The 12,572-nt window shown below is 39.1% G+C and overlaps 1 protein-coding gene across 1 annotated transcript in view; it reads left to right on the top strand.

Annotated features, from left to right (window-relative positions):
- GRID2 (glutamate ionotropic receptor delta type subunit 2) overlaps nucleotides 1-12,572 on the top strand; it is a 1,539,079-nt gene that overhangs the window by 990,826 nt on the left and 535,681 nt on the right. Inside the window, exon 8 of the mRNA XM_044302725.1 lies at nucleotides 6,531-6,650. Within this exon, the coding sequence (XP_044158660.1) occupies nucleotides 6,531-6,650 (120 nt within the window). The remainder of the gene's footprint in view (nucleotides 1-6,530; nucleotides 6,651-12,572) is intronic.

Raw genomic sequence — 12,572 nt, 5'->3', positions numbered from 1 at the left:
GGTCCCTGAATGTGGTTGCGGACCAGCTCAGCAGAGGAGTCCCAGCTCTGGGAGAAATGTCTCTGAATCAGGAGATCTTTCATCAGATCACTCTCCGGTGGGGTCGCCCGGACATAGATCTCATGGCGACAAGATTCAATGCCAAAGTGGAAACGTTCTGTTCCCTGTATCGGGAGGACAATCCCTTGGCAGTAGATGCTCTGTCAATTCCATGGGAGTTCAGGCTGGCCTACATCTTTCCTCCCATCGCCATGATACCCCGGGTATTGATGAAGATTCGGCAGGACCAAGCCTCAGTAATAGCCGTGATTCCATTCTGGCCCAGGAGGTCTTGGTTTACCCTGCTCATGCAGATGAGCCGAGGGCAATATTGGAAGCTTCCCCCAATGCAGAACCTGGTGTCCCGGGGCACTCAGCTCTGTCTGGATCCATCCAGACTCAATCTGACAGCCTGGAGATTGATGAGTCCCTTCTAGAGCCTGAAGGGCTATCAGCAGCGGTCTTAAGAACGATGTCTCATTCCAGAGCTCCTGCGACTGTCAAGGCCTACGCCAGGGTAAAGCGCATTTTTCTTCTATGGTGTGCCATAGTACCAAGTACCATCTCAGGATCCTCCAGTATCAGCTATTCTACAGTTCATGCAGGATGGACTAGATAAGGGCCTCAGCCCTTCTACACTCAAGGTACAGATCTCTGCTCTGTCAGCCGTCTTTGGCAGATCTTTACATCAAGACCCTCTGATTAAGAGGTTCCTTAAAGGAGCCGTACAGCTTAAGCCTAGCATTTCAAGACCTATACCGCAGTGGGATCTCTCAGTGGTGCTTAAAGGGTTGAGTGGTCCTCCCTTTGAACCCTTGGAAGAAGTGGACTTTAAGTTTTTATCCTGGAAGGTAACCTTTTTGTTGGCCGTAACTTCGGCCAAACGCTTTTCAGAGCTTCAGGCTTTTTCGGCGTATGAGCCAAACACTTTATTTTTACCGGACAGAGTCCTTTTTACGTTTTTTACCCACCTTTTTGCCTAAGGTGCCCTCTGTGCACAACATTAATCAAGTTGTGTCTTTGCCTGTGTTATGTTCCTCTTCTTCCTCTGCAGAAGAAACTTCCCTCCATACTCTGGATGTGGCCAGATGTTTGAGAATCTACATTGAGAGATCCCGGGAGTTCAGAAGGTCAGAGAATCTTCTTATCCTGTTCTTTGGCAGGAATAAAGGGAAGAAGGCCTCTAAGCCTACTCTAAGTAGATGGATCAGAGAGGCCATCAGAGAATCTTTCGTTTCCCAGAATAGACCTCCTCCTGCCTTTGTTACTGCTCACTCCACCCGAGCAGTCTCTACTAGTTGGGCCGAAAGGTCTCTTATTCCACTGGAACAGATCTGTTCCGCGGCCTCCTGGAGCTCACATTCTACTTTTGTGAGCCATTATAGACTCAACCTCAGGGGATCAGAAGACACTGCCTTTGGGCGGTCTGTTTTGAATTCCATTCAGCATTGAAGTCCCTACCCTTTAGGCTAACTTCTTGCTAAGTCCCCACATGTGCTGCTGGTTAGGACGTAAGGGAAGCGTTAATTTCTTAACGATAATTTGTTTTCCCTTAGTCCTAACAGCAGCACATGTGGGGTTTATCCGCCCCAGTGAAACTGGTAGGACAGACGGAATATTTAATGAAGTAAAGTAATCCGATAAATCCACGCCCCCATTACCTCACTATAAGAGGCCAAACCCCCATACATCAGTGTGTCATAACAAGAAACTCTCAAAAAACAAAAGGGAGGGATATTTGTGTGCTGCTGTTAGGACTAAGGGAAAACAAATTATCGTTAAGAAATTAACGCATCTCATCAGAACCGCACACAACTGCTGCAAAATACAAATGCACTATATAGAAGTTATATTATAGGTATATCACACCTTTGCCTCTATCAGTTTTTTTTTGTGTGGCAATTGGCATATTACACCAGTTGCAATTAGTTATTCAAATAGTGTTTGTCCCTCTGTATAGCTATGGTATCTCAGCAGAACCGCACATAAATGCTACACAATACACATGCACTATATAGAAAGCATGTTATTGGTATATCACACCCCTGTCTCAATCAGTTTTTTGGGGTGCAACTTATGTATCACACCAGTTGGAATTATTTGTTCTAATAGCGTTTGTCCTTTTGTATAGCTGCGATATCTCAGCAGAACCGCATAGAAATGCTGCACAATACAAATGCACTATATAGAAATGATCTTATAGGTATATCACAACCCTGCCTCAATCACTTTTTGGGGGGACAACTGGTATATCACACCAGTTGGAATTAGTTGTTCCAATTGCATTTGTCCATCTGTATAACTGTGGTATCTTAGCAGAATGGCACACAAATGCTGCATAATACAAATGCACTATATAGAAATTATATTATAGGTATATCGCACCCCTGCCTCAATCAGTTTTTTTGGGGGGCAACTGGTATATCACACCAGTTGCAATTAGTTGTTCCAATTGCATTTGTCCTTCTGTATAGCTGCGGTATCTCAGCAGAACCACACACAAATGCTGCACAATACAAATGCACTACAATATAATGTCTATGTTAGAAAGTATATTATAAGGATATCACACCCCTCAGTATGTCACACCAATTGATAGCACACCTATACCAGTCCTTAAAAGGACTTTTGTGGCCCTATTAGCTAGCGTTTGGTGTTTCTAACAGTCTGTCCCTGCTCCACACAGCAACCTCTCCCTACACTGGCAAAAGACTGAATGTAAAATGGCAGCCAGATCGGGTTTATTTATAGGGTAGGGGGTGTGTCCATGTGCTGAAACATCTCAATTAGCTGTCCTGTACCACCTGATGCATCTGTCATGGGTCAAAGTTCAGCACAATGCAAAAGAATATGACACCAGCAAAGTTTGCTGCAAAACGACCGTTGGGTGAACTCGAAGGCCATCTCTAATGATAGATAGATAGATAAAAATGATGAACTGCTCACATCCAGTTGGTGAAAAATGTCTGTCCTTTATTCACCCAAACAGCGATGTTTCAGTCCGCTTACTGGGACTGTTCTCAACCAAGTGAATGTCAGTCAGTAACAAATATTTAAAGATAGTATATATATCTTTAAACATTTGTTACTGACTGACATTCACTTGATTGAAAGCAGTCCCAGTAAGAGGATTGATACGTAGCTGTTTGGGTGAATAAAGGACACACATTTTTCACCAACTAGATGTGTTGCCGTTCTTCTTTTTTATATTTCCTTTGATGTTTTTATACATCTGACTGCTGGAACTCCACTTACTTGATGATTTTAGATAGTGCTGCCCTAATTTTTGTTTTATAGATAGATAGCAATATTTCATTGTGTCACTTTTAGACTTTGTGCTACGATGCAATTAATTTTTCATTTCAAAATGATGTTTATATTCAACAGAAAGGCATAGTCATGGGGTCTAATGTGGCGTGCTAATATGTATATGAGACATCTTGAGGAGGACATCATCTATGTTTCCCACCACTTCTCTCATGTTCTGAGGTGGTGGCGTTACATTGATGACATCTTCCTCATCTGGTTGGGGTCTTCTGAGTCCTTACTTACTTTTCACACCTTTCTCAATGATATTGACCCTGGAGTCAAATTTACTGTTGTATACTCCTACAGTCATATTGAATTTCTAGACACCACTGTAAGGGTACTGAATGGCAGATTACAAACAGAAATATTTTCTAAACCTACTGATAAGAACTCTATGCTTAGATATGGCAGTTGTCATCCTAGAAATATGATCCAACATTTACCATTCAGTCAATTCTTATGTGTAAAACGTATTGTGTCTGACGACACAACCCTCATGAATACTTTGGATAATATGGTTCATAAATTCCAAAAGAGGGGTTAGCCCAATTCAATACTAAAACCACAGAAATCTAAAGTACTTACTGTTGAAAGACAATACACATTACAAAGGAGAGTTAGATCCTCTACTGTAACCAAGATTCCTTTTATTTCTACCTATAATGAGCATGGTTTGCGCATTAATTATATCATTAAATGCCATTGGCCTATGCTATCTGGATGCATAAAGGGTGTTCCAGAATTTACAACCCTTTCTTTATTTTCTTATCGCAGATCCAGGAATCTTAGGGATCAATTGGTATCTGCTGATGTATCACACAATTTGAGTTCTACATGGACTCTTCTGTCCACACAAAAATCTGATTGCTTAGTTTGTCTGAGGTGTGTCAACTGCCATCTGATGATTAAAGGCGACAGTTTTACACACCTGGACACGGGAGAGACTTTTGCTATCAATTTTTTTTTACTTGTAATAGTGATCACGTCATTTATGTACTATCTTGCCTCTGCAATTTACTTTATGTGGGTGAAACTACACTTTCAAACCTGACTTAACCAGCATCGCTATACTATTCTTAGAAGCGTCAGGACTTACCAGTGCCTAAACATTTTTCTGAATACTAACATAGTGAACATCAGTTACGGTTTCAGATAATTGGCCACGTCCCCCCATTGAGGAGGGGTGGTAATAGATCTGATATTCTGAACAAAAAAAGCTTCACTGGATCTTTTGATTAAATACTCTGAAACCCAGGGGCTTCAATGTAGATTTCAAATAGAATTTATTATCACTCTGTTCTCTAATAATGGGGAGCGTGCAGTGGTTGGCTTGCCCTCCATTCCCTGTGTTTTTCTAAACAGCACCAATGTTATAGCAAGTGTTTTACAGCATATTTTATCATTATTTTGTGTTTTTTTTTATGTTTCATATATCCATGATTAATATTTTTTATATTTTTTATTTGTTTAGTTGGGCCTTAAAAAGCATTCGACTTGCAGGACATCTTTTTTTAATGTTTTAATAAAATATTATTGTGTATATATATATATATATATATATATATATATATATATATATAGTTTTTGTTGAGGTGACATAGGAAATTACTATTTATTGTGTGCTACATATTCTCACTCATTACCATTGAAGGTGGTGTGACATTGTAGTGAACGCTAGATATGAGTGTAGCTGAGAGGGGGAATGTCCAATCTATTGGTTTACCTGCAGGTAGGGGGCTTTTCTCCAGTTTCTGGAGTGATGTCCCCTTCTTTCACTCTTTTAGTGATGCCACTTTATTTACACACCGTTACCATCCATATGAGGAGATCTCTGTTCTCTGGTTGACTTAAAAATCTAAGTTTCTAGTATGTACTTTATTTGTACATTTTTATTTCCTTATATTTAGTTGCAGATGAGTTATATGCCAGCCTTTACAATCTGCTCTCTAGTTATTTTGACATTTTCTAATATGGAGACTGCGCCATATAAACAGCTAGTGCGCATGTCAGTGATTCCTGACTACAGAGCGATCTGCCCTTTTCTTTTCCCCATTCCAAGATGGCCGCCGCCTGCTCCTGAGTGGCAAAGTGCAGGCCAGACATGTGTAATACACTTTAGCCCTCCTCTGTTTCCTCTATTATCCATGGACCCGCACATTGGCATGAGGAGAACGCACATGTTGTTTGTCTCTTGGTGAGCTGATCTTTGATTTATCTATTGGATAACTACATAAATACGTGTTCTACAGGTGTAGTCATGTTATTTAGTGAATATTTATCACTGCATTATATGATTCATTGTCTTCACTGTACTTTATATAGGGGTATGATAACAATGTGTATAATTCTTATGATATACCATGATGTATCATGGCACTATGCACCTTTTATGGCACTTTTGGCATTTTTTTCTCATTTTTAATCTTTAATTATGTATATTGATTTATGTATCATTGCACATGCACTATATATATATATATATATATATATATATATATATAATCTGTTCTCATGTACAACTGCTTGAGAAAGGCTCTAAGGTTTAGCCGAAATGTCACATATACACATGGGTGAATAGATATTTTAGTATTTTCATTGATTTTTGAGTGTTGAATTTTTGCTATTTTAGATAGATAGACAGATTGGCAGTCCCTTTGTAAAAATAAAAAAATACAAAGAGATAATCTTTTCATAAAAACTCAGAGTCCTAGGAAACTAGAGGGTGTTACATCACCTGATCACTGTGGCAAGTCACTGGTCTTTGCAATGTCATACCATACCTCTTTACGTTACTGGATATACCTCAGCTTCAGCAAGAAACTGAGTATACACAGATAGTGTCAGATTGGCCCACCAGAGCACCAGAGGAACTTGTGGTGTTCACAGGCTCTGACACAATAAATGGCCCCTATGGTTCAGCTGACATGAGAGCCAATCATTTGCCACTAATTTGAAGTGGATATGCACATGTTCTGTGTAGATAGAGTGGTAGGCCCTCAGAATTATTCACTCTGGGTGGCCAAAGGAACTTCAGTCTGACTCAGTACACAGACCCCGATATATTTACAGTGTAGTCACTGAAAAGGAAATAAAATGTTCACACATTATATGCAATAAGCATAATTACTAACACTAACTCATTGAAATGTGTTGTCCTATTTTTTTTTTTTGTTTGTTTTTAGGGTGCAGTAAGTGGACTTACAGGAATTTTAGAATTTAATGATGTTGGTGACAATCCAAATATCCATTTCGAAATTCTGGGTACAAATTATGGGGAGGAACTTGGCAGAAGTGCCCGTAAGGTAAGGTGCTATTGAATCATAAAATGTAAAATGTATTCTTAACTTACACATGTGGTAGAAGTAGTGCTCTGTTCATATCACGTCTCCTGATGTATAAGCTAAATGTAAATGCCTGTCAAATATTACTTTATTCAATACAGTGCCATTCTTCAAAATGTGGTTCAAAAAGTATATTGTATATGAAATTCTCTAAACCTCTAATTACCGCTCTTCAAGATTATGAATATAAAGGCATTTACATAGTATAACTTGTTGGCAACATCCACTGACTGCAAGGAGCAAACGGTTTTTAAAAGTTATAGCCAACACATATTCGGTTAATTTCTATGTTTACTTATTAATATGTTTTCTCCATCTCCATTCTGTTCAACCCCCTTGTATATGCACCACTTGATATAACTTTGTTTTAAGTTTTAATAAGCTTTAGTGATGAGAGAATTTCTTGAAATTTTCTTCACATTCGATTTGGGTCTAAACAATTTGTCCTACCTGAATCAAAAGTCTTCCAATTGCCCTTAAGAGTTGTAGATGACAGTCTGGGGTTGCTCAGGACTGTATGCAACTCATTTCAGGCAGCACTATTAATCTTTGCAGTTAAAGTTACAGTGAAATTAATGCTTATAGATAAATACATGGATGCTGGTGTTAACATACAGCCTCTTTAAAAAAAAAACTGCTTTTTTGGATTATTTATATTTGGAAAATGGTTCAAGAAAAATAGATTTTTGTCAACAAATACCTGCTGTTGTGTATATATACAGCCTGGCGTCATGTGGTCTTCTTTCTTCATCTTTCTTGTTTATTAAGCTGAAAAATTGCTGACACAGTTTGAAAAATGTAATTATCAAAAAGTAAGGGTAAAGAAAACAGTAGATGAGTGCGGGAGCTGTTCATATGGTAGTATAGTGACAGCTAGGCCTACTGTAGGTTGTAGAATGATAGTGGGGAAGGATATCAGTGGACGGAAAGTAAATGGGCCATTTAGTGATGTGGTTGATAAATGTGCAGGTAAGTCTGGTAGATGATGGCTGCTTGAAGGTTGAAAGTAGAATAGATATGGGGTGATGAAGACTGGAGTTGGGTTTAAGATGCATTTATCTAATAGAAGGAGACCAATTCAAGAGTTTATTAAATGTATAACCAAGCAGTATGGTGTGAACTGTAGTAATATGGTTTTTAACCTTACACCAATTTTCTGTAATTTTATGATATTCTTAGTGTGTCTAAGTGCAGAATAGCATTTATAGCTAAATTATGTTCTTTTAGAGAAGGGTACATATAGATGACCGGTACAGATACATAACAGGTATCTTCTGTATTTTATATGTATTGAAAGCTATATTAATTCAATGATTAAATGAAATGATTTAGTTACATAGTTAATACTGTTGAAAAAAGACTTACGTCCATCAAGTTCAACCAAGGGATAGTTGGGAATGTGAATACCAAAAGGATTCAAGACTCCGATTTCTACACGTTTTCATAAGCATTAATGTTTTTTATTTTTAAGAAATCATCTAAACCCTTTATGAAACTGTCTACTGTTCCTCCTGTGACCACGTCCTGAGGAAGTCTATTCCACAGCTTCACAGTTCTTACAGTAAAGAAGCTTTGACGCTTCCGAAGACTGAACTTTTCCCTCTCCAATCGGAGGCAGTGCCACCTTGTCTTTTGAGCACATTTTACATTGAACAGCTTTTCACCGTATTTTTTTTATGGCCCATTTATATATTTGCATAGGTTAATCATGTCCCCCTTAGACGTCTCTTCTCAAGACTAAATACATTCAATTCTTTTAATCTTTTAAGACCCTCCATTCCCCTTATCAGTTTAGTTGCTCTCCTCTGTAATTTTTCCAGCTGTAGTGCGTCCTTTCCATGGACTGGTGCCCAGAACTGAACTGCATATTCCATATGCGGCCGCACCAACACTTTATAAAGTGGTAATTTTACATCCCTGTCCCGCGATTCCATGCCTCGTTTAATGCATGACGATATCCTGGTGGCCTTAGAAGCAGCTGATTGACATTGTATGCTGTAATTTAATCTACCATCCACAAGGACACCCAAATCCTTCTCTATAAGTGACTCTCCAAGTGCTGAATTACCTAGGACATGTGAAGCATAGAGATTATTACTACCAAGATGCATAACTTTACATTTGTCCACATTAAGCCTCATTTGCCAAGTTGATGCCCAATCACTCAGAATGTTCAAGTCAGCTTGTAGTTTATGGACATCTTCCATAGACTGTGCAGTTCTACACAGCTTAGTGTCATTTGCAAAAATAGATATGGTGCTATTAATCCCCTCCTCAATATCATTAACAAACAAATTAAATAATAAAGGGTTCAGCATTAAACCTTGGGGTACACCACTTATAACCTGGGACCATTCTGAATAGGAATCATTGACCACAACTCTCTGGACACGGTCCTTCAGCCAGTTTTCAATCCAATTACAAACTATACTTTCCAAGCCTATAGACCTTACTTTACCTATTAAGCGTCTATGAGGGACAGTATCAAAAGCCTTTGCAAAATCCAGAAACTCCATATCCACAACCGCCCCTCTGTCCAGGCTACTACTTACCTGCTCAGAAAAACAAATCAGGTTAGTCTGACAACTTCTGTACTTGGCAAACCCATGCTGGACAACATCTTTGAATTTACTTTACAAAATATGAAACTGTAAAACAAAATTCTACACTATACAATAACATTCTTTAAAAAAAATCCTAGTCTCTAAATTGTTCTAAAAAAAGAAAATTCTAACCAAGAGACCAATGGATGGCACATATAAATTACATTCTTCCGTTAAGCAACTGAACTGATTATGTCTGACATATTTTATGCATTGCTTTTATAAACACAGAGCAATAAAGATATGTCTGTCCACAGTCCACATACCACATAGTAACATAGTACATAAGGCCGAAAAAAGACATTTGTCCATCCAGTTCGGCCTGTTATCCTGCAAGTTGATCCAGAGGAAGGCAAAAAAAAAACTGTGAGGTAGAAGCCAATTTTCCCCACTTTAGGGGAATGCAAAATTCCTTCCCGACTCCAATCAGGCAATCAGAATAACTCCCTGGATCAACGACCCCTCTCTAGTAGCTATAGCCTGTAATATTATTACGCTCCAGAAATACATCCAGGCCCCTCTTGAATTCCTTTAATGTACTCACCATCACCACCTCCTCAGGCAGAGAGTTCCATAGTCTCATTGCTCTTACCGTACATAGTAACATAGTAACATAGAAACATAGTACATAAGGCCGAAAAAAGACATTTGTCCATCCAGTTCGGCCTGTTATCCTGCAAGTTGATCCAGAGGAAGGCAAAAAAAAAACAAAAAAAAAAACCCTGTGAAACCCTGTGAAAAAAAAAAAAACACCTATGTTTGTGTACAAACCTTCTTTCCTCCAGACGCAGAGGATGTCCCCTCGTCACAGTCACAGTCCTGGGGATAAATAGATGATGGGATAGATCTCTGTACTGATATATTTATACATATTAATTAGATCTCCCCTCAGTCGTCTTTTTTCTAAAGTGAATATCCCTAATATCCCTTTTTTCTAAAGTGAATATCCCTCAGGGTACTGTAGTTGCCCCATTCCAGTTATTACTTTAGTTACCCTCCTCTGGACCTTCTCCAGCACTGCTATGTCTGCCTTGTTTACAGGAGTAATAAAAGCAGGCTTCGTTCCGTTCAGCGGGAGCTCAGAACTGTACACAGTACTCCATGTGTAGTCTGACTAGCGATTTGTAAAGTGGTAGGACTATGTTCTTATCATGGGCATCTATGCCCCTTCTGATGCAACCCATTATCTTATTGGCCTTGGCAGCAGCTGCCTGACACTGGTTTTTGCAGCTTAGTTTGCTGTTTATTAAAATTCCTAGATCCTTTTCCATGTCAGTGTTACCTAGTGTTTTACCATTTAGTATGTACGGGTGACTTGCATTATTCCTTCCCATGTGCATAACTTTACATTTATCAGTGTTAAACCTCATCTGCCACGTATCTGCCCAAGCCTCCAATCTATCCAGATCCCTCTGTAGTAGTATACTGTCTTCTTCAGTGTAAATTACTTTACAGTTTAGTGTCATCTGCGAAAATTGATACATTACTATGCAAGCCTTCTACAAGATCATTAATAAATATATTGAAGATAATTGGACCCAATACTGACCCCTGAGCTACCCCACGAGTGACAGTGACCCAATCTGAGTGTGTACCGTTAAAAACCAACCTCTGTTTTCTATCATTGAGCCAGTTACTTACCCACATACAGATGTTTTCTCCCAGTCCGAGCATTCTCATTTTATATACTAACCTTTTATGTGGTACAGTGTCAAATGCTTTCGAGAAGTCCAGATATACGACATCCATTGATTCGCCGCTGTCAAGTCTAGAACTTACCTCCTCATAGAAACTGAATAAATTTGTTTTGCATGACCGATCCCTCACGAGGCCATGATGATATGGCGTTATTTGCTTATTTCCATTGAGATGCTCTAAGAAAGCATTTCTCAGAAAACCTTCAAACAGTTTACCCACAACAGATGTAAAACTTACCGTCCTATAGTTTCCAGGCTCTGTTTTTGGACCCTTTTTGAATATTGGCACCACATTTGCCATGCACCAATCCTGTGGGACATTCCCTGTCAGTATAGAGTCTGCAAACATCAGAAATAAGGGTCTGGCTATGACATTACTTAATTCCCTTAGGATACGGGGGTGTATGCCATCTGGCGATTTGTCTATTTTAATATTTTTAAGTTGCTGATGTACTACTTCCTGGGTCAGACAGGACACTTTTAATGGGGACTTTATTTTTACATTCTGCATGTCATCTGACAGTTTATTTTCCTCAGTGAATACATTCGATAAAAAAATATTTAACAGCTTTGCTTTCTCCTTGTCGCTCTCTGCGACTCCCCCCTCATTACTCTTTAAAGGCCCGACACCTTCAGATTTATACTTTTTAACTACTTTTTATATAATTGAAGAACATTTTAGGGTTAGTTTTACTCTCTTTGGCAATTAATCTCTCGGTCTCTAGTTTGGCCGCTTTTATTTGATTTTTACATGTTCTATTCTTTTACTTCTAGTTTTTCAGTGCTTCCATGCCACACTCCTGTTTTAGTGATTTATATTCTTTCTTTTTGTCATTTATTGCTTTCTTTACAGTTCAATTTTAGGATATTTTTAAAGATATCCCATTTTGTGGCTGTATTTTTATTTTTGAGGACTTTGTCCCAGTTAGTTAGGCCTATGGCCTCTCTTAGTTGGCTAAATTTAGCTTTTTTGAAGTTTGGTATTTTTGTTCCTCCCTGTAGAAACGCTCTTTTGAATGATAATTGGAAGGTTATTACTTTATGGTCACTATTTCCCAGGTGTCCCCCAATCTGCACGTCTGTTGCTCAGTCAGGCCTATTGGTTTATACTAAGTCCAGTATGGCCGTCCCTCTAGTCGGGTCCTCAACCAGTTGGGAGAGGTAATTGTCTTTGGTTATTGCCAAGAACCTGTTTCCCTTATGAGATATACAAGTTTCAGTTTCCCAGTCTATATCTCATGTCATCTTCTAGTGAGGGTCATACAGACCCCAACAACATCTCTCAGGCATAAAACAAAACCTTAAGCAGACAGACAAAGTGAGGACCAAAAATGAATACTTTATTAACAGAGATCCAGACAAGACAGGAAGCTGGACCAGCAGGTAAGGGTGAAGTGGCAGGTAATGCAACTAGACCAAGGGTTTTGAATTGGGGCCAAACACAGGGGGCAGAGACTCAGTGAGCCCCATTCCTCACAGAGCTCCTGATGGTGGGGATGAAATTAGCCAAGGTTTCATTGGTCACACTTCCAGGACTAGTCCCAGTGCACTTTCCCACTTAACTTTAGAAACTGACGTTAGTG

Source organism: Bufo gargarizans, chromosome 1 (assembly GCF_014858855.1).
Source record: "Bufo gargarizans isolate SCDJY-AF-19 chromosome 1, ASM1485885v1, whole genome shotgun sequence".
In the NCBI taxonomy this organism is placed as follows: Eukaryota; Metazoa; Chordata; class Amphibia; order Anura; family Bufonidae; genus Bufo; species Bufo gargarizans.
Note: the sequence above shows the minus strand (reverse complement) of the source record. Positions and strands in the feature narration are given on the sequence as shown.